At 58.7% G+C, this 22,749-nt stretch overlaps 1 protein-coding gene across 1 annotated transcript; it reads right to left on the bottom strand.

Moving 5' to 3' along the window:
- Window positions 1-1,297: 1,297 nt before the first annotated feature.
- ADGRG1 (adhesion G protein-coupled receptor G1) lies at window positions 1,298-21,974 on the bottom strand. Its single transcript, XM_040633362.1, is given in 15 exon segments — window positions 1,298-2,642; window positions 3,822-4,090; window positions 4,495-4,603; window positions 5,650-5,838; window positions 5,841-5,896; window positions 7,665-7,783; window positions 8,785-8,888; window positions 9,139-9,184; window positions 9,397-9,513; window positions 9,846-9,977; window positions 10,520-10,667; window positions 11,261-11,393; window positions 12,004-12,426; window positions 12,984-13,081; window positions 21,819-21,974. Coding segments are annotated over 14 exon segments (2,040 nt in total). The 5' UTR covers window positions 13,048-13,081; window positions 21,819-21,974; the 3' UTR covers window positions 1,298-2,511.
- Window positions 21,975-22,749: the final 775 nt, after the last annotated feature.

Genomic DNA, 22,749 nt, shown 5'->3' with positions numbered 1-22,749 from the left:
GGCTCCAGTCTCCAGGGACAGGGCCTCCAGCGGCTCCAGGTGGGCTCCAGTCTCCAGGGACAAGGCTCCAGGCTTCTGGCCAGGCCCGGCTCACGTTCAGCCTTCCGGCTGCTTCAGTCTGTTGTCCACCCAGAGCGACGTCTCCACACACAAACCTGGTTGTGTCCTGAGAACGGCGGTCCTGCTCTCCAAGACCCTACAGCCCGGTGACGTGCTCGATAAGAACCACCAGGTGGCCCGTCCAGCGCCTGTCTGGAGAAGGTGGGCTCCAGCCTGAGAGCCCTCCCTGCCACCTGAGCCAGCCTCAAAAGCAGCACCTAGTCTTCAAGAGTTCTTTGAAGTGGGAGAATTTGTTAGAAGGAAGTGCTATCTGCCTGGGGAAGGGGGCTGGGGCCTTTCCTTCCCTCCCTGAGGATAGCGGGAGGTGCCCCCAGGGCTAGCCCAGCGATGGGGCCCCACGGGACCCTGTGGAGACTGAGCGGTCTGTGAGGAGGGAGCTGGCTCTGACCCCCCTGAGCTGCCCAAGCGGGACACTGTGGGCCAGGCTGGCCTCTGCCCTCAGGACTCGCAGAAAGGTGGAAGCAGAAGCCAACAGGTGAGGAGGAGGGGCAGAGAGAACTGGAAGAGAAGCAGGGCGCAGGGAGGGCCCACATGCCGAGGTCCCGCATCCGTGCGGTCAGAGGGCACTACCAGGCTACTCCTGGCACTAAGGTGGCTTCGTATGCATCTGCCCAACTCCAGACCCTGGGGCCCTTTGTCCCAGCCCGCCACTCCCCGGAGCGGCTGGAGGCAGTGATAGGAGACAAGTCCGATCATCTCTTCTCGCAGGCCACCTACGTCACCCCGGCCCACAAACTCGGTCCATACATCACATGACCAGCCAAGGGCTGAATTCAGTCCCCACATTTGATTTCTTCGGCCAGTGAATTTTCTAGATAAGCCATATTTTTAAATCAGGGGATTTTGCACGCACACAATCTGGATTTCTGATTTATCACAAAAAGCCAGTGGTCCGGCTACACAGCCCCTCATCCCTGCATCCCTGCACAGGGCAGCGGGTGGCTGGAGCCCAGTGGCTTGTCATCTCCAAACCACCACAGACCCGGCATTCCCCGCTGCATCCCCAACCCTGATGCCAGGCTGTCCTTTATCCCCCTGCTTGTCTGGTAGATAGTTTCCAGCAGCTGATTTTTTTCAAACACGGCCTCCTCTCATCTGTGTTTCCTGACTGGCCTGGTGTTTGCATCGGTGACTCTTAATAGAAGCACAGAAGACGTGCTCCAAATGTTTACACTGGTTTGACAGGTGATAACAACAGCTGATTTTTATTTCTTTTCTCCTGTGTGCTCTTCTACAGTTTCCAAATTCTCTACAGCGAACATCTACTTCTTTAAATTCAAAAGACGAATGAGATAGTGCTTAAAAAGAAAGTCCTCCCCATCTTTAAGGCTGAGATCCAGATCAAATGTTGCCTCCTACAGGAAGACTTCCTGGATCCCCAGCAAGGAATGGTGGCTCCCCTTGTAGTTCCATTCCCTTAAGAGCATGTTGGGCTCTAGGCCATGGTCACCAGGGGAGGCACGCCTCCGTCTTCCCAGTACTGGGGCAGAAATAAATTTGCACTGCTGTGCTCCACAGTTCTTGCCACAAGAGGGCTTTGGGAGAGGCTGAGGGTCCCCGTGAGGGGTGGGCTTGGCAGTGCTGAGCAAGGGCGATGCAGCTTATAGAAAGGCCCAGATGGACAGACGGACAGAGCCCAACCCAGAACGTCTATACTAAGCCAGAGTCAAGGTCAGGCAAAGGCCCGTGCAGTAGATAAAGGTTTACAGCAGACACCAGGCAGCTCTTGGAAACCACATCCCAAATACATCACTGGAATCGGGGCCCTGCCCAGGGCTGAGTGGGAGGCTGGAGAGGGAGGGCTGGGGAGACTGACGGAGGCCCCTGGACTCAGAGGTAGAGGAGCTTCTGCTATGCCCCAGGAGGGGGCTCTCCTCCTCCAGGGATCTGGCTCAAAGCTCTGCCCCAACCCCATGCGCCCTGAGTACCCCTGTCAGGCTAAAATGACAGGCCAGCAGAGCGCCCTCATGGCAATCCCCAGAGACAGAGTGGCTGTGGCACAGGGCCCAGCGTGCTGCCAGGCCTCACAGGTCCAGGCCCTGACCTTGGGGCCCGTGGGTTCCCATCCGCAGCCATGAGGGCTGGGCTCAGTGGCAGTGAGTTCAGACCGGCCTGCAGCCTCCAGTTTGGACGACAGGGGTTCGGCCCCACTCCCGAGCCCCTTGTGAGCTGGACCAGGGCACCAAGTAGTCCGCAGGCCAATTCAGAAGGCCCAGCCTGGGCGTCTGGCTGCCGAGAGCAGCAGCCCCCCCACCCCGAGGTGCTTGGGCCTTCTTCTCGAGTCTCTGGCTGACCCTCAAGTGTCGGGCCTGGCTGCAGGGGTGGCAGGCGGGGGTGAGGAGAGGCCGCACCTCTGTTTCCTCACGCAGCTCCTGGCGGGTGGCTGGCGGCCTAGATGCGGCTGGATGAGGTGCTGCCCGAGCTGATGGGGAGCCTGGCACTGTCCGAGCTGTTCTTCAGAGGGGAGGGCCCGCCGCGGGCCTGCAGACGCATGGACCAGTACCAGAGGAAGATGAAGAAGCCTATGGGCAGTGAGGGGGCACAGGGTTCAGTGGGGGGGGGGGAGCGGCCCTGCCCCTTCCCCTCCTCCCTACACAGGCTACCAGCACCCCTGTGGTTTGGGGGTACCCCACCATGCACCAGACACTGTGCCATTGCTTAGGCCCCATCTCATTAGATTCTCTCGAGGTTCTCATGAGGTCAGGCCTATTCATTACTATTCTGTTTCACAAACGAGGAAACTGAGGCCCAGGGAGGTAAGGGGCTTTGGCTGGGCCAGGAGTTAAACCCTGGTGCTCAGGCTCCAGAACACCTGTTTAGGCACCTCTGGGCCAGTGCAGAGGGGTGTGTGTGTCTGTGTGTGTCTGTCTGTCCTTGGGTGGTGGGAGTGCATAGAGGGCTGCAGATCGAGGGACCCTGTTGGCGTCAAGCCCCGATCCTCATGATCCAGCCCCTCTGCCCCTCTCCTCTCTGCCCCTCCAACTACCCTTCAGCCTCACTCCCCCTCACTGTTCTTCCAACACACAGCCTAGTGCTAGCCTCAGGACCTTTGCTCTTGTTCCTCCCTTTGCCTGGCATACTCTTTCCTTCGACCAGACCTCCTCAGCCCGGGCCGCACACACACACCCCTGGGCATCTGTTACAATGCAGATCTGATTCGGCAAGTCTGGGGCGGCCAGAGTCTACACTTCTAGCAAGCTCCCCATGATGCTGATGCCAATGGGCCCGGGAACACACATGGCATCATGAGGCCCTTGATCTCTCCCCGGCTGGACCCTTCTGTTGTCTTCAAATGTCTCCCACAGAGGCCTCCCTGGCCACCCTTCACAAAGTGTTCCCCAGCCTAGCCCAGATTGTTCATCACATCGCCACTATGCCAGCCCTCCTCTCCGAGATCCCCTCAGATGGCTGCATGCTTGCTTGTCACGCCTGGTCTTTCCCACTGGAGAGGAGTTCCATGGAAGGAAGGCCCTCACCCAACCAGTTCACAAATGTAGCCCCAAGGCTTACCACAGGGCCTGCACATAGTAGGTACTCAATAAAGACTTGTCAACTATGGCCCGGGTGCCCCCATTTTACAGATGGGAAGACCGGGGCGCAGAGAAGCAAAGCCTGCAGTTTGGGTCCATATCTTCCCTGCCCCGTGCTCCACGTGTGGGCACCCTGCCCAGGCCGGGGGGTGGGGTCTTCCCCACGCCTACCTTGGAAGGAGGTGATGATGCTGAAGAAGTAGAGGACGACAAGCTGGAAGGTGCCAGAAGCAAAGGAGAAGAAGATCAAGGCCCAGGGCAGACCGAGGACCAGGCTGAGCCCCAGCAGCGTCAGCACGTGGGGCCACTTCTGGGCGTGCGGGCGCAGCCGCAGGATCTGCACCCCCATGGTGCCCAGCATGGCCGTGTTGAACAGAAACACCAGGCTGAAGAGGCCCAGGTTGGTGACGTGGCTGACCAGGGAGTCCCGGATCCAGCACCTGGGGGCAAAGACGTGAGGGCTGAGTGCGCGACGGGGCGGGCGTGGCACTTCCTGGGCCACGGATATGCGCCTCGGTGACACTAAGCGCCAGAGAGCCGCCTTAACCACTACTGACTCAAGGGGGGACGTTACTCTCTCTTCAGTTCTCCTGCCTTCATCTGCTCCGACCCATATTCCCACTCGCACAAAGAAACCCAGGCGCTGGGCCAGGTCGCCGGCGAGAGTTGGGCAAATCCAGGCCTGTGCTCACCCTCCCTGACCACCCAGCCACAGCCAGGCCGACCCCTCCAGCCGCCCTGGTGTCCAGGAGCCTCCCGGTCAGCGTGGCCTTGGCCCAGGCCACTCTCTGGCCTCTGCACCCCGAGGCCCATGTTCCTGCCCCCACTGCACTCAGCCACTTACATGGAAGGGTAGATGACACTGTCTGGAGTCTTCTGCACAGCCAGGATGATGGGGCCGTAGTTGTTCACGTCCACTAGAGCCACCAACATCACCAGGAAGACGGGGAGGCCTGCGGGCCACAAAGCGTGGAGTTCTGTCTCCCACCCTGTGAGGCATGGCCCTCCCCTGCCCTCTGGCAAGACCTTCTCCAGGCTTATTCCTGAGTGCACTCGGCTCCGTCTGGGGAGGGTCCTCTATGATCAGACCCTCCCCCTCCTCGCTCCAGTTTGGGTTCCCCATAGAGAGCCCCATCTCCCCTGACCTTTCACCTTCCCCCTCACCATCCCGGGGGCCCCGTGGGAGAAAGGGCCTGCACTTCCCTGACGAGGGGCAGGACGTCACGAGGGGAGATGGGAGGCACAGACTGGGAGGGTAGGGGACAGCTGAAGGGGGGACTTCCAGAGTCTGCACTGGGCCTTGACCTCGTCCCTGGGCTGGAGCTTGAGAGCTCTCCAGAAGGGGTCACCACCACCAAACCCCTGGGGCTTGACACAGAGCCAACTCTGAAGGAATTTTATGTAAATCAGTGGAGTGAACCAAGAAAGGGACAGATGAGAAACGCGGGAAGAGCAGCACGTTGGGTGAGGGACATGTGGAGCTTGGCAGGCTGGTGCAACATCCAGAAGGACTTACGGTGTGCCCTCTGGGCCGCCAGGTCTGACTGAGAGGTCTGGGCCAGGGGTAAATTGGGTGGTCTTGGCCAAGAACGAATGCCAGAGCTACGGGGAATCTGTTACCTGAAGCTTAGGAGGATCCACAGGCAGAGCCACTGCCAGCCTGGGTGAATTAGGTGAGTGGAGGACTGGATGACAGCCCACTCCTCCCCCAGCTGGGTGCTTTTGAGCAGTGCACAACCTGCACATCTGTCTGCAAACCCCGCTTTTAAAAGAGTGAGCAATGTGGAGAATGTGTGTTTCTTGGGGCAGTGCTCACCACTGCATCTTTCTAAAGGGGACTTAACCCAGCCAAGGTCAAGAACACCTGAGGATGGGTGGGTAAAGGAAACAGTGAGGGGACAGTCGGAGAGGTAAGCAGAGAAGTGGAACCAGGTGCCCGCCTTTTGCCAAGTGGAAGAGGCGGGTCTGGGGGACCCACCAGTGCCCTCTCCCCACATACCCCAGCCCACGATGCTCAGCTTAAGCAGGTAGCCAGGGACATAGGTGCCAAAGACCTCGACCACCAGTCGGTAGAGGTTGTAGCCCTCGAGGCCCATCCAGGAGAGGCAGGCGAGCAGGGAGAAGTGCAGGAAGATGGCGCTGGCACGGCAGCCAGCCTCGGAGCCTGCCAGGGCCACCGGCTCGCTCAGAAGACGGCCAGCAGCAGGTTCATGTGCACTTTGATGGTGTAATCCCGAGGCTTCCTCCTGCGCAGGGGAGGGGGTGGGGTCACTTGGCGGTCAGCATGGGAAGGTCGGGGGCAGGACTCCACCTCCAGGCAGCCTTCTCAGGGTACACACCACACACACACCTATCCTATCCCTATGGCTGCAGCCAGGTCGTTCCCCACTTGTCCCTGTGCGCCTACTGTGCGCCCAGCACTCACAGGCTTGGAGACGTGGGCACGTTTAACAACAGATTTAGCCACAGACAGAGCAAGCAAGACACATCCAGCCGCTACAGTCAACCGGATGCTCCCAAAGTCGGAGGGGAAAGACTGGATTTGTTGCTGTTTTGGAGAATCTGTGCCACCTGTGTTCTGTGTCCGCTTGTCTGTCTGCAAAGCCGTGTGTCTGTGAGGCTGACTGGGGTGGGGGGGTGGTGTCTGTCTGTCTGCAGGTTTGCAAGTCTGTGCGCACATCCCAGCGCCCCTCCCACCCCAGGACACTACACGATCCAGGGCACCTCGGCATTTCCTCCCTGCCCCCCACGCCCCCACCTGTGCTCGGCTGGCCCCATCCACCACCTGTGCCGGAGGGCGTGACACCATAGCCACGCCCCCCCAGCTACCCCCTCGGGCTGCTCCCTTCCCCCACCCGCAGTTCACTGTCTATGAGGTGGGAGGACGGCCCCTCACGGGGTAAAGCGTTGGGCACAGACAAAATGCTCAGTCGCTAAGGTTCCCTGTCCCCGTCCTTGGGCACTTGGGGATTAATGGGTAGGTGCTGGGCTCGGCCCCCACCCCCGGGCCTCCCCTGAGGCTGCCAGCTGTCCCTCATCAGCACGCCAGCCCGCCCACCGTGCTCACAGCTGCGGCTCGCACGACCAATCACTAGCGCCCGTGGCCCGCGGCTCCACCCCCCTCCCTGCACGTGCGAAGTTAGGGCATCGCCCCTGCAAGCCAACGGCCGGCCTTGAGAGCCCGCGGACGTCAACTTAAGCCAAGCTCAGCCGTGGCCGTCCAGACCCGTCCACACAGCCAGAGTGAGGATGCGTGAAGGCGCTCCTCACGCCACCAAAGCCTTTCCTTGGGGCGCCTTCTTCCTCGAGGCACCCAAATGACACAAGTGGAGTGACAAAGCTTCCATGGGGGGGATGGGGTAGGCTTTGTCAAACTTGAATGCCGTGGGAGCCAGGCCTTAAATCAGACACCGCACAATAGGGCGGGGAAAGAACTCACGAGGCTATGCCTGTCCACAGGGGCCACTGCTCGCCTTCCGTAGGGGAGGCCTTGTGGACCTGGAGCCAGCCTCCTGGGTGTCCGCCTGCCTCTGCCACTTCCTTGCTGTGTGACCTCAGGCAAGGCCCTTGCCCTCTCTGGCCGCTCTTTCATAGGGCCCTTGTGAGGACTGAGCCGATTTCACGCACGTAAAGCACTTAGAACAGTGGGAAGCGCCAAGAACGTGTTAACCATTATAATTGTCACCATAGCATTATGTGCCCCCAGTGGTGACACAGCTGATTCTTCAAAGGCGGAAATCCAGATTTTTATGTCACCTCTCCCCATGTTCAGTGTTGGCAGATAACAAAGTTTGTAAGTGTCATGTCAGCCAAACACCACAGATCTGAGGAGACGCAGCCCTCAGGGGTCAGCGGGCTGCACCTCCCAGGGCTCCTTCCTGCCACCACACACGCATTTTGGGGCGACTCAAGCCAATCTCTAGGGTGGGTATCCATAGTCGTGGAGTCCCGGCTTAGGGGCCCGGAATGAAGGTTCTCCCTACCCGCCTTTCCCTGCCCCCCGCCAGGCCCTACCTGGAGCAGAGGTAGGCGGCGATGGTGAGGACGCAGGCCAGAGCGGAGATGACACAGCCCACGTAGGAGACGAGGGTCAGGTAGTGCTTGTGTACCGCGTCTACCTCCATGGACGCGACCTGGGTCCATGAGACAGGCCGGGGCTGGCCTCAGTGTCCCCACCTTGACACTGAGGGTTCGCCCCAGGTGAAGGGCCAATCTGTGCTCCCCCAGGGGGGCCTCGGGCATCTATGAACCACCACCACCCCAAACTGAGCAAACGGTGGTCCCATGAGTGTATTCGTCGGAAGGGGAGGGGGTCTGCAGTTTTCACCGCATCCTCAAACGGGTCCCCCACCCACCACGGTCAAGAACCCTCCACTAAAGGACACCTGGGTGGCTCAGTCAGTTAAGCGTCTGCCTTCAGCTCAGGTCATGATCCCGGGGTCCTGGGATCAAGCCCCATATCGGGCTCCCTGTTCAGTGGAGAGTCTGCTTCTCTCTCTCCCTCTACCCCTCCCCCTGCTTGTGCTCTCTCTTGCTCTCTCAAATAAATAAAGAAAATCTTTAAAAAAAAAAAAAAAAAGAACCCTCCACTAGAGAATCCCTTTTCTGGGCTGGCACTAATTTTTTTCTATAATGTTTAACACCAGAGTGAGCTCCTGTGAGAGAGTGAGCGCCCCACACCAGGGAGGGCTGGAGGACCACTCCAATCCCTCAGGAGCTGGGTCCCAAGATTCTGGGAGAGTGAACCTCAGACACAAAGCTTCTGGGACCTTCCACAATGGGCCTCAGTACCCCCTCAAGGGCTCATTGGAAATGTACTCGTGCCTCCCCCACCAGCCTGTGGAATCACAATTCCAGGTTAGGGCCAGGAATCTGCATTTTTATCATGCACCCAAATTTGGGAATAAAGAGCAAAGGTTTTAGGGACCAGTTCTTTTATTTACTAACTGGGTGACCTTAGGTAAATCACTTAAGCTCTCTGAGACTCGGTTTCCTTATCTATAAAATAGGACAGCAGCAGGAGACCCCTCAGGGGTTGGCGTGAGGAACGAATGACATATATGTGAAAGGTGGCTGGCACGCAGCAAGAGCTCAACCCAGGGCACGGCTGTGGGGCAGGCAGAGGACCACTCACCATCAGCACTGCAAAGTAGGTCAGGTGGTTACAGAGGCAGGACGTCTGCGTCTCTCTCCTGATGGTCTCACACCCAGCATCACTCCAGCTCCCCGGGCTGCTCACTGAGGAAGGGTTCCATGGGGCTCTGATCAAGCCCAGTCCCTCAGGACCCCACTGGACCCCCAAAATGCATAATCATGTCACTCTTCTGAACCTTCACTTCCCCTGGCAAGTATCTAGTCTGCCATCATTCCTTCTTCAAAACCCACTTTCTCCGGGAAGCCCTCCATGATTAACCCCACCTCCCCCACTCTCCAGGACCCCTTTTCTCCTCCAGATACCCACCCAGCTCAGAAACCCCTCCACACTCACGTGTCAGGTCTTCAACCCAGAATACGCACTGGAGAGTCACGTTTTTCTGTAGGGACAAGAAAGGAGAGTGGACCCCATTACGGCCCACTCCTTTCTGGGCCAGGCAGAGGAAGTCAGTGTCAGGCCACCACCCCATGTGGACCTGACCAGCTGAGGTCCTCAGCCAGCTGGTCATTTTGTTAAAGACAAGTGACTCAGGAGGCAGGACAGAAAAGACAAGCAGGGACCCTTGTTCCTTGGCCGGTTTGCCTGTCTCACCGGCTGAGGCTGGTGCTGGAAGGTGAGCACCACAGGCTCCGAGAGGTTGGCCACTTTGGTGTTCTGCACGACGATACCCAAGACCTTCTCGCCCAAGACTTGGCTGGAATTCTTGTCCTAGATACATAGGATGGGGGAGGAGAGGAAGAGGGTGAGGGCTCAAGGCTGAGAAGGCCCAGACGTCCCCTAGTTTCTCTGGATTTGTGTCTCTCCCCCACACATTGCTCTGAGATGTTGAGTCTCCCTCTGGCAACAATTCTTGCACATGTAGTCATTTACACTGTAGCGAAAACAACATAATTTAGCATTCTCCGGGGGAGATTCACACGTCACAGTCCATTTTCTGACCTTACAAGGAAAGGCTCGGACTTCTGGACAAGGGGGCTTGGCTCTATGCCCGCTTTCCAGCTCCCCATCAGACAGAAGCTGCTTTCCCCGGGGCCCCCTACCTGGAATAAGGCTTGACTGCTGAAGTCCACCAGAAGGAGTCTCTTTTCGGCCTCCCCTCTCCGGCCTTTGGTTTTCTGGAAGAGCGTGCGGGGCAGCAGCACCGAGTACTCCTGGATCTCGCTCTGTTCCTCCTGCAGACCAGAATCCCTGTGGGGCTCAGCCAGAGGTGGGCTCCCAGGTCTCTACACACCCCCGCCCCCAACACCTTCCTGGATACTGCACGCCTTCTCCAGGAAGACCTCCTTTCATTGGCTCCAGCGCTGGCTGGGAGCCCTGTGGGTAGAGCCCAGGGCTTGGGGGGCAAACAGGCCTGGGAGATTGCTGTGCCATCTGGCTTCCCCAGGGGGTAGGGTGAGGGCAGTGTGGGTGGCTCCCGGCTGCTGGGCCCATGGAGGGGCAGTCTCAAGACAGAGGTGCATGCAGAGGCGCCTTGGGGTTGGTCTTCCATTCACATGGGGGTACCATAAGAGCCTCTGATGCCGGTCCCCTCCCCTGTCCCCACCACTGTGCCAGGAAGGGTCCTCTGCCATGGGGTAGCCGTTAACAGGGTATTCCTTGGGCCTGAGACCTTCCTTGTCAGCATACATCTGGCTCCCAGAGGCCTCTGGGAGGGGAGTGTTCACGCCTCCACATCTGTTTCCTGCCCCAGCCAGCCTGGCCCCTGACCCCTGACCTCGCGTCTGGAGTGGATGTGCAGGTCCTGGAGGCTGGCTGTGGGCTGCAGCTTCCACACCGTGGCGTTGACCAGATCCTCCTCGAAGGACAGCGTGTCCCCTGGGAACTTCACGGAGGTCAGCTTCGACTCCAGGCTCTGCAGCCTCCTGGCAGGGGGAGAAGGGGCGGGGAAGTTGATCCAGGCAGGCCAGGAGCTGGAGCAAGACGGGGACTCTCGGCAGAGACACAGGAAAAAGACAGGCCGAGACAGGGGAAGGAGGGTCAGGGGCAGCAGGGAGGGGGCAGGAGAGACAACAGCCCTAGGACTGTGCTGGTGTGGGAGAGAGAATGGCCTGTGGGTGATGGGGGGTGGGGGGGAGAGGAAGCTGGAACATAAGAGCAAACAGGAAAGGGGGGGCGATCCTGAGCACCAGGTTCCAGGCCCAGCTCTGCCTGGACCGACCTACTCTGTGGCCATGGAGCAGCCCTACCCATCTCTGGGCCTCAGTCTACCAAGCTCTCAAATGGGTTGGTCAGTTCTTCTTTCTTGGCAGGGAAGAGGGCTTGGGTGGCTGTCTGGGGATGGTGATATTTGTTTTTACAAAGGCCAGGGGCTTGACTTGCAGGGTGGGATTTCAATTCCTCTCTAGGAGGAGGTGGAAAGATGAGAGGAACATTAGCCCCAGGAGAGGCCTCTATCCTGCCTCCTGCTCCAGCTTGCTCCCCTGCCCACGTCCGAGCCTGGGGGGGCCACACTTACTGGCTGGCAGGGGTGGACGAGGGCCTCCTCGAGTTCTTTCCGGGGTGCCTCAGAAGCTGGTTGAGCTGCTCGAGGTCCCTTTTCAGCTCGCACATGTCCACCGAGGCGTTGTGGGAGGCCTTCTGGGGAGGATCTGGAGCAGGGGACAGAGGTGCCTGAGGCTGCTGACCGAGGAGCTAGGTACCGGCCACACCCGTCCTGCTCCCATTGAACCCTCTGGTGACTGTGAAGGGCTCTCCCCAGTTTTACAGAAGCTGAAACTGAGCCGCTGAGACGTGGGGTGGACCCCGAAGGTCACTCAGAACCCGGCTAGATGGGGGCTCTGCCAACGGAACCTTCCAGCAGCTTTAGCCCCAGCAGGGCAAGCTGGGACACACCTGCCCAGGTGCCCTTCTGCCTACACACTGGAGCTGGGAGGGCCCAGCCGGGAGGGGCTGGGGGGAGGGGGGTTGTGTGACCCCTGGCTCCTGACACCCGGTCCCATCTTTCCACGCTCTCCGCTCCCACCCTGGGCAGGCCTCATCTTCCTTCACCTGGACCTTCCCTGCAGCCTCTGGATGGGACTTTGCCCCTCTGCCTGCACCCCTACCTTCCCTCAAACCTTCCTGAAGCACACCTGGGATCACACCCCTCCCTTCCTCAGACACCTTCAATGGCTCCCCACTGCCTGGGAACAAAGCCTAAGTCCCCTGCCCAGGCTCCAGGCCTTTGTCCAAGTTCCTTCTGCCCAGAAGTGGCTTTACCGTGGAAGGAGAAGGTAAAGCCGGCAGCACTGGGCAGACTGGTGTTCTGGGGGCTCCACCAGGAGCTGACAGAGGTGGCGAGCAGTGGGGGACCCTGAGCCAGGCTCTCCTTGTGGTGCCGGAAGCACAGGAGTCCAGAGGCTTGGTTACTCAGCAAGAAGTCGTTCTTGCCGTAGCGAAGATGCAGTAACCCTGCGTGGCGGTTCCAGTACAGGCAGAAGTGGTAGAGGCCCCGGGGGTCCGGGAAGAATTGGGAGGCCGGGGGGACTTCCTGGAAGGGAGCATGGATTGTGAGGGCTCCCTCCGAGTTCTTGATGGAGATATGCAGCTCTGACGTTTGCTTATAATGGAGGCTGCTCTTCTGTGTCTGGTTCCTCTGGCCACAGAAACGGAAGTCTTCACGGGGGCCCCCGCCATGGGTACCTGAGGAGGTGAAGACTACAGATGGGACTCTGGGGCAGGGAGCAGCCAGGGGCAGGAGAGGGGGTTAGGCCTTTGGCCCAGAATACTGGATCCCAGTGCCTGGGATCCACACACGTTCCAAGGGCCTATACCACAAAGGTCTACAAAAATGTGAATGTGCCCTACTCACAAATTACTAGCTTCAAATTATGAAAGGAACTAAAAATTAATAGTAATTTAAAAGGCAAAAAAAATTTTTAATAGCAATAAAGTACTTCAAGAGGCCATGCCTGCCATAGACTGTTGTGCAGGCTGTGCACTGCACAAGGATGCTCTGGCTGGAGAGCTGAGTGGGGCCAAAACCCAGTCCATGTTCCCCACCTCAAGCTGTGCACTGTGGGGCTGCATCTGCATAAAGAAGGGATGCCTTTTTCTGCAAGATACCATCCACTTGCTAAACTGTGTCCAAAGTCCCGTGCCGGCACAAAGGGGTTAGTGGATATGCTGGCAGCTGTCCTCGACATGGGGGATTGTAATGTAAGTCACAACAGTCCCAGGGCATCCCCAAGATAGCCTACCTTGAACCAGGAAGAGCAGACCTGGCAGGAACAGCGCCGTCTGCCGCAGCACTTGGGTGGCCATCTTCCTCCCTGAGGTCACCCTGAGAAGTCAGTACCTGAAAGAGGCCAGGAGTGTCAGCTGGGGTCAGATCTACAAGGTGGTTGGGCCAGCCCTGCAGAGGGGGAGGCCGGTGTAGCTTGGGTGTGGGATGTGAGGTAGGGAAGCAAGTGTGGAAACAGCCCGCGGGTCTCCCCAGAGCTGCCAGGAGCTGAGCATCAAGGGACAGCAGCTGTCCAGAGCCTGGCTGAATTCAAGTCCTGGCTCCTCCTCTCACTTGCTGCATGACCCTGTGCAAGTCACAGAAAATGGGGCAAATAATAGTACTTCCCTCTAGACCAGCAGCGACGGGGGTTATCTTGGCTAGAATCTGGTGGGGAAGGCTCCACAGCACCACCTGGAACCACGCCCACTACCCTGCCCCTCCAGTCCTGGAGGAGATGCAGGAAAAAGGGGGCTCTTCAGGTTCTCCTCCAGGAACTTCACCATCATCATCCCCAAGACCCAGCTCAGAGGACCCCTCCTTCGGGAACCCTTCCCCAAGTCCCTCTCCAGTCAGTCCTGGCCTCCTTTGCTTCCCACCACTGGCCAGGACCTCCTCTGTCCCCCAGGCAATGCAGGATGGTGCATTCCCTCCTCAGCTAGTGAGGGAGCTCCTGGCCCGTCTGTGCGGACAGGGCTTAGTTGGGGGGGGGGGGCGGTGTTGCTGGACAAAGGCCAGGCAGTTGGACGGGTTAGTGAAATGAATGATCAGCGCACCCGCAGCGACCCCTGCAGGAAAGGCGGAGAAGGGTGCTTCCCGTCATGACCACTAGGGGGAGCCGGTTCCCAGGGCTCCGGACGCCTGGAAAAAGGCAGAGGTGTGTTCCAATGCGACAGAGAGACACTGACAGTATGGGGGAAGTGGGGGGAGGTCCAGGTCCCCCCAGCCCCACCCCGGTATAGAGTGGGCATTTCTGACCCCCCATGGCCTCCATTAGCCGAACACCAGTCTGCCAGCCTGTGCTCTCCCGCACACCCCTGTACCTGTATTCACCATCACTGTAACCCTGTGAATGGGCCCTACCACTGGCCCCTTTCCCAGACAGGGAATCGGAAGCCCAAGGGGTTAAACGACCTGCCCAAGATTATTCCAGAGGCCAGGGCTTTCCCTGCCTGGTCAGGACTGTGGTGCCTGGCAAGGAACTACATGCCCGGCGCTGAGAGAGAGAAGCCAGGTGGCCTCCCCACAGCCAGCTGGCCCCTTGACTGAGCGAGGCATGAACACACACAGGCTTTTTCAGTTCATGGGGAACTGCGTGTGGCTGTGGCGACACATGCCGTCATCTGCCACAAGCCAGACGAAGGGAAGCCTGGAGACCTGGCTGTGCACCAGCAGTCTCAGTTTAGGGGAAGCCAAGGGGGCTTCCAGGAAGAGGTGCCTTTTGGACAGAATATTGGAGGGTAGCATTAAAGGGACAGGGGCCCCATGCAGGAGCTCACCGTCTCCTTCCTTGAACTAATCTGACCCCCTGAAGCTAGAGCCAGTCTCCTGTGTCCCACCATGCATAATGGAACCCCAATTTCGAAGGCCTTATCAGTCCAGTTATTAGTTAGCTGGGCTCATCCTCTTGCTTCTGTGGCATCACAGGAACCCTTAGAAGAAGCCTATGAAAGTGTTTTAGGGAATGGTCACTGTCACCCAGGTTGTGATTTTTATTTTTTTTTTTAAGATTTATTTATTTATTTATTTATTAGAGAGAGACAGCCAGTGAGAGAGGGAACACAAGCAGGGGGAGTGGGAGAGGAAGAAGCAGGCTCCTAGTGGAGGAGCCTGATGTGGGGCTCGATCCCGGAACGCCGGGATCACGCCCTGAGCTGAAGGCAGACGCTTAATGACTGCGCCACCCAGGCGCCCCTCAGGTTGTGATTTTTAAGGTTTCACTCTGTGTCCTCTCTGAGCATTTTATCCCCTTTTGTAACTGTGCCCTGCTGCCTCAGACCAATGGGAGGAAACCCGGCATCCGGAGACAGAGATGTGTTTCTCCTGGACCCCCTTCTTTCCTCTCCCTCCTGCCAGTCCCTGCTGCTAGCTACCTCTGATCCCTGATCCAAATGTCACCTCCTCCAGGCAGCCCCCCTCTCTGCAACCACTGCACTATACTTGTGAACTCGTAACTGACAGATCACTTCATTCTCCATTTTATAGTATTTGGATTCAAGGCCCAGAGAGGGCCAATGGCTTCCTGACATCACACAGCAAGCAAGGATAGAGCTGGCCAAAAATCCATGTACCTCTGTGGCCCACTGACCTTCAAAGTGAGCTACCCCTGTTGGTAGACAAGGGCCCTGGGCGGGGCAGTCATTCACTTTGCATCAGCCCCCCTGGATTGAGCCCTGAGAGCAAAAAGGCTGAGACAAAGAAGTGACCTTCCAGGCACTGGAGGGGCACAAGCAAATTTGCACGAGGTACACGGAGGGGATTTAGACACAGACAAGGGACCAACTGCATGACTCTGACCCTTCCAGGCTCACCTTCACTCTACCCTGGCTACTCCAAGGTGTACCACGTTGTCCCCATGGGCATTCTTGGAATCTGAGTGGGAGGGTCTGCCTGACTTCCTTTAACCCACTCTTAGGCAGTGGAGTGGACTCCGGAGCCGGAATGCCTGTGTTCAACTCCAGCTTCTCCTGCTCACTAGCTGCGTGTCCTTGGGCTAGTTCCTCACCCTCTCTGGGCCTCACGTTCCACATCTGTGCATGAATTGATACTTGTAAAGGACTAAGATCCCGGCCACGCATGAGGTTGGCGCCATAGGCGTCAGCTACATATCTCTGTGTACTTTCTGACCGGCTTATGCCTGCCCCTAAGTCAACCCCCAGGCCTGTCACAGGGCTCTACTCCCTCCCTCCTACCCTCCGGCCCCCTGCCTTGTGGCCCTGGCCAGCTCAGCCTCCAGAGCACCTTGACGGGAAATTCTTAGAGCATGAAACTTCCCTTCCGGGAGTGCAGTGGGAAGACTGGAACCCCACCCAGAAAACCTCCGTCCTTGCAGCCCTGACCTGAAGCTGCTCAGAACCCTCTGAGGGGTAGGAGAGCGGGACAGGGGACAAAGAGAAGATTCCAGCCCTTACCAGGAAGGGGGAGGGCACTGCCTGGCTTGTCCGCTTGGCACCTTCCCAGCCCCATTTCACACTTCAGAGAACCCTGTCCACTCTCATCGCACCCTCTTCCTTCCCTCCATCCCCTGCCTGGGGGCGGGGGGCAGGGGGGGGCTGTTCTGCCCCCTGTGCACGCACCTGCAGCCCCGTGCAGCAGACCCAGATGCAGTCAGCATCCATGACACAGGCCATGCTCTCCCTGCACCTCCAACAGGGCTGCAGAATGCCTTGGTCACCACCCCAGGAGCCCCCCATTTGACTCCGCCAAGGAGGGAGGGGTCCTGTGCTCTGGAGGCTGAACGCCAGACCAGACTACGTGGGTAGAACTTTGTCCCTGGTCTCTGAGCTGAGCGGGGACAGGGCTCGGCTGTCAAAGACTTAAAACCAACCATCGGCACGCAGGCAAGGCCTTTGTCAGACGTCTCAGGGCCCTGGGCCAGAGCCAGGGCCTCGCTGAGAGGGGTATCTAGCAGCAGCACCGTGAGGACCACAGCTGGAGTGTCATCAGCACTGTCACATGAAATCCCCAGAGCCACTCTGTGAGGTTGGTCCTACTGTTTTGCCACTTTACAGCCCAGGAAACTGAGGCTAGGGAAAGGTTACCTGATCCAAGATCACCCCGGGAGAGCCAAGACACAGAGCTGCGTCTGGCTCTTGAGAGCTCCTTGCAGAGCTGGTATTGCAGAGGTCCTAGAGACGCATGCGCCCCCACCCCCCCCCCACGCTTTGAGAGATCCCCTCAAGAAAAGGAGCTAAGAATGAGGGGGCAGCCAAGACCACCAGCTGTGCAGACAACTCCAGCCTGGGAGAGAGGGTCTGGGGGCCAAGTGCCCCAGGAGGGATCCCCTCCCACCTCCCCTTCAGGAGCAGCTGCCCTTGACTTCAGGCCTTCCGTAAACACACACAGGGAACAGAACGGTCCAGCCCAGCCTGACACAATGGGGGCCACCACCACAGGGTCCCCAGGGACACAGGCAGAGCAGAGGGTGGCCAGGTCTTGTCGAAGCCCACACTCCCGCACCCACCCCCAGGACTGGCTGGGCCCAGGACAAGCAACCCTGGCTCCCACTCATCCTCGTGATGGGGGAGGGGGCACTGGGCAGGGGACCTGTGGCTCACTTTCTCCCCCCCGGGGCCTGAGTCACTTCCTTTGCCATCCGTTTGGAGCCACGAGTCACGGCTGGCCCAGTCCAGTCTCCTGGAAAACCCATTTCCTCGGAGGATGGAGGTGGAAGTTGAGTGGACAGGACCTGGTCGGCTTGGGGTTAACCCTTCGCGGGCAGGCAGTTCTCCAGCATATGCAGCAGGGCTGACGCCCAGACCCACCCCCACCACCGCTTTTCTTCTCCTTCCCATTACACACACTGTGGACATATCAACCCCACCTCCAGACCGTTTGTCTGGAATGCCTTCCCTCTCCTTACGACAACCCAACCCATCTGTGGGGACTCGGCTAAGACACACCCTCCCCACGAAGTGTTACCTAACCACTCCTCCCCGTCAAGATTAACTACATGTTTGTGGGGGGAGGGGGAGCTACGGCCCACCCTCCACTCTCTGTGCCCCCCACTGCCATAAGAAGTTCATATCAGAGGTGCCCAAACTTGCACGTGGGTCAGAACCAGCCCAGGGAGGTCACGGAAATGCAGACTCCCCAGCCGCAGGTCCGGCTGCGGGGGAGGGGGGGGAGCTCAGAGTCTGGCTTTAACAAGCGTCTTATTGTCACTCCAAGCCTGGGATAACAGTAGCCGTGTTTTCCAGAGAAAGTCAGAGACGAGGGGGGCCCAGGTCCAGCTCACTCAGCTGCTGAAGGGCACAGCCTGGCTGGGGTGCCTCTTGTCCACCCGCTCGCAAGGACATGTCAAGCACCTCGGTGGTCCACCTGGTGCTGGGCAGGGTGCCAGGAACCTGGAAGGGGCTTCCTGAAGGACAGAAGGGGGAAGGAGGGCCGGGGTGGAAGGGGGGCCCTGGAGTGGGTTTTCGGGTCTGAGCCTGGGTGAGACAGAAGAGAGAGGACCCAGCCTGGCTGTCCTGCTCCAGCCGCGATCCTTAGCTGCTCTCCGGTAGGGGGGCCACATGGAGCAGCGGGCTACCCCTTTAGCCCGGGGGCAGACGGCTTAGGAAAGAAGGATGTGACCTGGGACAGAGATAAGGAGAGAGGTGGGTGAGCATAAAGCCTTGGGAATGTAAGCAGGCTTGTGAATGTGGGTGTGTGTGCACACGCGTGTGTGTGCGGGTCCGCAGGGGAGCAAGGAGAAAGCAGAAGGCGGCTGGGAGCGGGGGCAGGTTAGCTCTACGGGGGAGGAACAGAGGGCTGCTCAGATCTCAAAGGGCAGCCAGGGATGGCAGTTAGAACAGAACGGAGCACAGTGCTTGCAGGTGCTTCCTCCGTGGGGGGTGGCGTGGGGGGCCCTGAAGACCCTCTGTCGGCCTTTTCCAAATTATTTGAGAAAAGTAAATCTTACTCAGAAACACCAGCTATCCAACAAATCAACAGAGGGGACCCCGTGGGACCCCATGAGACCCCATGAGACCCCATGAGACCCCATGAGACCCCATGAGACCCTATGAGACCCTGGTGAGACCCCATGAGACCCCGGTGAGACCCCATGGGACCCCATGAGACCCCGGTGGGACCCCGGTGGGACCCCGGGCCATGCCCTCTCCTAGACCAGCCCCCCAGGCCCTCGGCAGTGCCCACTCCCTCTCCTCGCCCTGCTCCCATTCCCCAGCTGGGGTGGCGGAGCTCAGGCTAGGTGACCAGCGCGGCGAGAGTGAACACCCTGGCAGGGTGTTCTGGGCTGGCTGGGGGAAGCAGTGACTTCAGCGTGTAGGAATTCTTCTACAATAAAGGAGAAAAAAATTAAGCTAACAGCCTGCCCCCAGAAGCTCGCGGATGCCAAGGCCGTGCCCACTGACTGCCTGGGGTCAGTCTCACATTCTTGCACCAGACCTGCTGGAAGGCCGTCCCTGCCCGCATGGCCCCACCTTCCCACGGCTTCTGGTCTGGCCAAGTCGGAGGGCAAAGACTCCCTCTGTGTACCCAGCTGGGCCCTGGCCTGTAGGGAGCCCGAGGAAGGGGAGAAGAGGAGAGTTCCCTGCTAGGATGGAAGGAAAGGGTCTGTTCCTGTGAAAGGACCCTGAGTCCTACCCAAGAGCGTTATCCGGAGCCCCCCACCCTGAAGTCTGCTTTATCTGGCACTAGAACATTCACTTAAGAGACCCCAGGGAGGCCAACGTATTGTCATGCAAGCAGATGTGGGCCCAGGCTTGGGTGTTCCCGCCTCCAAGCCTTTCCACTTACTGGTCCTCCTCCCTGGGTTGCCAGCCTTAAGGCGTCACTGATGCCCTGGGACTCCGGCCTCCACAACCTACCCGCACGACCTCCGCACTCCAGCCCTGCAGTGCCTGGCAAGACCCCATACGATGGGAGGGTGGGGGGCAGGAGACCGGGTCTGTCTGGTGTGGTGGGAAGGGCCTTGGAATCCAAGGAGGGGGAGGATGGCAGCTCCATTTAGCAAGTGCCCGATTTGTGCTGGCATCGTACAAAGCACTTTGCACAAACTACCGTTCAGTCCTCACCATGAGCCTGGGGAGCAAATGCTATTATGACCCATCAGTTTAAAGAAAAGGAAATTAAAGTCCAGAGCGGTTAGGTGAGGCCCAAGATCACACAGCAAGTAGCCAAGCCAGGACTCAAACCCAAGGCCACCCAACTACAAAGCCATGCTTTTTGTCATGGTGGCCCCCAGAGTCCTATCCCTTCTCTGGGACTGTCTCCTCAACTTCACCAAGTGGTAACTTGCCAGAGCATTTTCTAAGAAGCTCTGCAGGCCCTGCTTGGTCTTGTGTATTAGCATGTCAAAAGATCTGATAAGTCCTGCAGAAAGAAAATCCACAGAGCTTCGTTGGGTTTAGTTTCCCAGCCCACTGCCCTTTTAGCATGGGCACCTGTTATCAACATGAGAAATAAGCTCTCAAAAATCTTGTGGCCACACAGATAAGAAACCTGTCAGCACCCTCCCTCCTAGCCTCCAGCCCCTCCCTTCCCCTCAGAGGCCATTAGCTAGTATGAGATGGGCTTCAGGAGCCGTTTAGACTGTGATGTTCCCCAGGGCAACTCATCACCATCCTTGACACTTCCAGGCAAGAGGTCCCCGGGGAGCCTGAGGTATATGCGGCCCCATCCCACCTCCCTTCAGCCGGCAGCAGAAGTTCTTGGGGAAAAGGGCACTGCCAGCCCTGTCCCTAGCTTGGCCATTCCATTAAAGTCAGCCACAGCCAGCTGGGCCCTCTGCCTCTCCTCAAGCAGCGGGACACTTAGAAGGTTGGAATTGAGAGGGAGGGAGAGAGGGCGTGAGGGACAGAGAAGGAGAAAGAAAGAGGAAATAGGAGCGTGACAGAGTTTTTAGAAGCCGAGAATCAAAGGCTCTTAGAATTTGAGAATGGATTATAGGGACTTGGAACCTAAAAAGAGAAGAGATCAGGAAGGGTCCCAGATCTGGCCCAGGCTGGGGTCGGGCTCAGGCGCCAGGGTTTTTCGGGCTCAGTTCAGGGAACCTGGTGCCAGCTCCATGCTCCTGGCACAGTGTGGCCCCCCCGCAAGTCTCCCCGCAGCCCTCTCCCCAGGGAGCTGCTGAGTCTGGGCTCCAGGACCCCAGGGCACACACCAGTCAGCACCTGCCCAGAGAATGCGGAAGCCCAGAGCGGGGTGGGGGGGGGGTTAGGTGTGCAAGGTCCAGAACAAACTGCAGCCAAGTGGCCCTGGGCACTTCCAGACAGCCTGGCCCCTCTCTGAGCCTTAGTTTCCTTCTGTGGTAAGTGATGGCTATGATCCCTGTCCCCATCTGTCTTCTCTATAGGCCAGGGCCTCTGGATGCTTCCAGGAAAGGGCAGGGCTTACATCCCGGGTGGCAGTGAGGAGCCAAGAAGGTGCTGGGCTATCTCCTCCTGGCCAGGCTCTCTTCCCTCTCAAACCGCAGGCAGACCTCAGCTGGCTGGCTGGTGTCCCTTCCCCATCTGTCTTCCCACACTGCGCAAGGCCAGGCTGACAAGGTCAGCCCCGTTAGCACCCTGCTCTGGGAGCTGCACATCAGCGACTCTGGACCTGGCAGAGGGCCCGTCTTTGGAGTATAGGACCCTAGTATTCCCAAGGTCAGCCACGAACCCTCCCTTTCTTTCCTCCTCCTCCAGGTCCCCGATCCCTGGCTGAGAGGCGCACGGGACACACGGCCAGGTGTCCTTCCGCAAGAAGGCTGGGCAAGGCTGAGTCACCGCCAGGGAAGGGCAGTAGAGGCACAGACCAGGATCCCACCCAGCTCACCGAGCACACAGCACCTCGGTGTCCCCCATGGTTACTTGCACCCCCAAGGGCAGTGTGCTCACCCCCTCCAGCAACACAGCTGACATTGATTAAGCTCTTAGAACATGCAAGCCTCGATTCTAAGCTCTTTACACAAAGGAACATATTCTTCCTCCCCCAAACATGTTCCGTTATGCTCATTTAACAAATAAGGAAACTGAGTCCTGGGAAGGGGGAGCTGGGGACTGCTGGGGACTGCCCAGCCAGCGAGGGGGGGACACGAGATGCTCCCCCAGGGCCTGGTTCCAGACTGATGCTCTGGATTCTGCGGCCCCTTTCCCCTTGACCTTACCTGACTGTTACGAAGCCTTCTTGTTCAAACTCACAGGAAAGATGCTGCCAGATGTGTCCCCTTGGGGTTCCAAACACCCTTCCCCTGAGGGCCCAGGTGACCCCCATGCCGTGGCTCCTGCCAGCCCGGTGGGGATGCAGCCTCCCAACACCGCTCAGAGGCTTATCTTTATTCATTGAGGGTGCAGCCCAGAGCTGGAGTGAGACTGGGGAGGGTGTGTGTGGAGCGCTTACCCCCCAACCACTTCCTCCTGTAGTGACTGTTTGAATCCCCCTTAGCACAGCCTCTGTGGCTCTCCCAGGGTCCCTGGTGCCACCCAGCTCCACCCCCACCCCATCCATCAGCTACCCTAGCAGTGCTGTGGAGAAAGGGGAGACAGCGAGGAGGGATGGAGGGAGAAAAGAAAGAAAGGGGGAAGGGGAGGGAGGTGGGAAGGAGCAGGGGAAGGGGAGGCCAAGGAGGGGAGGGAGAAGAGGGACAAAGGGAGGGGGGTGAGGGGAGAGGAACGCAGGACCAAGAATGAGACGGATGGAGGGAAGAAGGGAGGAGGGGAAATCGTACCTGGGCTCCTCCTTTGTGGCATCGAGTGGACTGTAAGTACAGAAAGAGCCTGAGCGAGTGAGCGAAGGGCTGGCCTCCTCATTCACAGGCTGCTGGGGCGGTGGATCAGCTCCTGGGAAGTAGGACTTTGAAGCTGAGCCACCCCAGCCCCTGCCCCCTCGCTGGAGCTTCAAACAAAGCGGGCAGCCAGGGAAGAGGGCTGTGAGCCCCAGCCACCAGTCTGGGAGAAGGGGCGCAGGTGACAGCAGCCCCTGGCAACCGTTTCCCTGGCAACCATTGGCAGCTGCAGGAAGGGAACTACGTCACTGCCCGGCTCCGACCCAGCACAGCACAAGCGCCCTAACTTGTCCGGTACTCAAGTCTCCTGACT

The sequence above is a fragment of the Ursus maritimus genome, unplaced genomic scaffold, assembly GCF_017311325.1.
Source record: "Ursus maritimus isolate PB19 unplaced genomic scaffold, ASM1731132v1 scaffold_19, whole genome shotgun sequence".
In the NCBI taxonomy this organism is placed as follows: domain Eukaryota; kingdom Metazoa; phylum Chordata; class Mammalia; order Carnivora; family Ursidae; genus Ursus; species Ursus maritimus.
The sequence above is the reverse complement of the archived record's forward strand: the minus strand, read 5'-3'. Positions and strand labels throughout refer to the sequence as shown.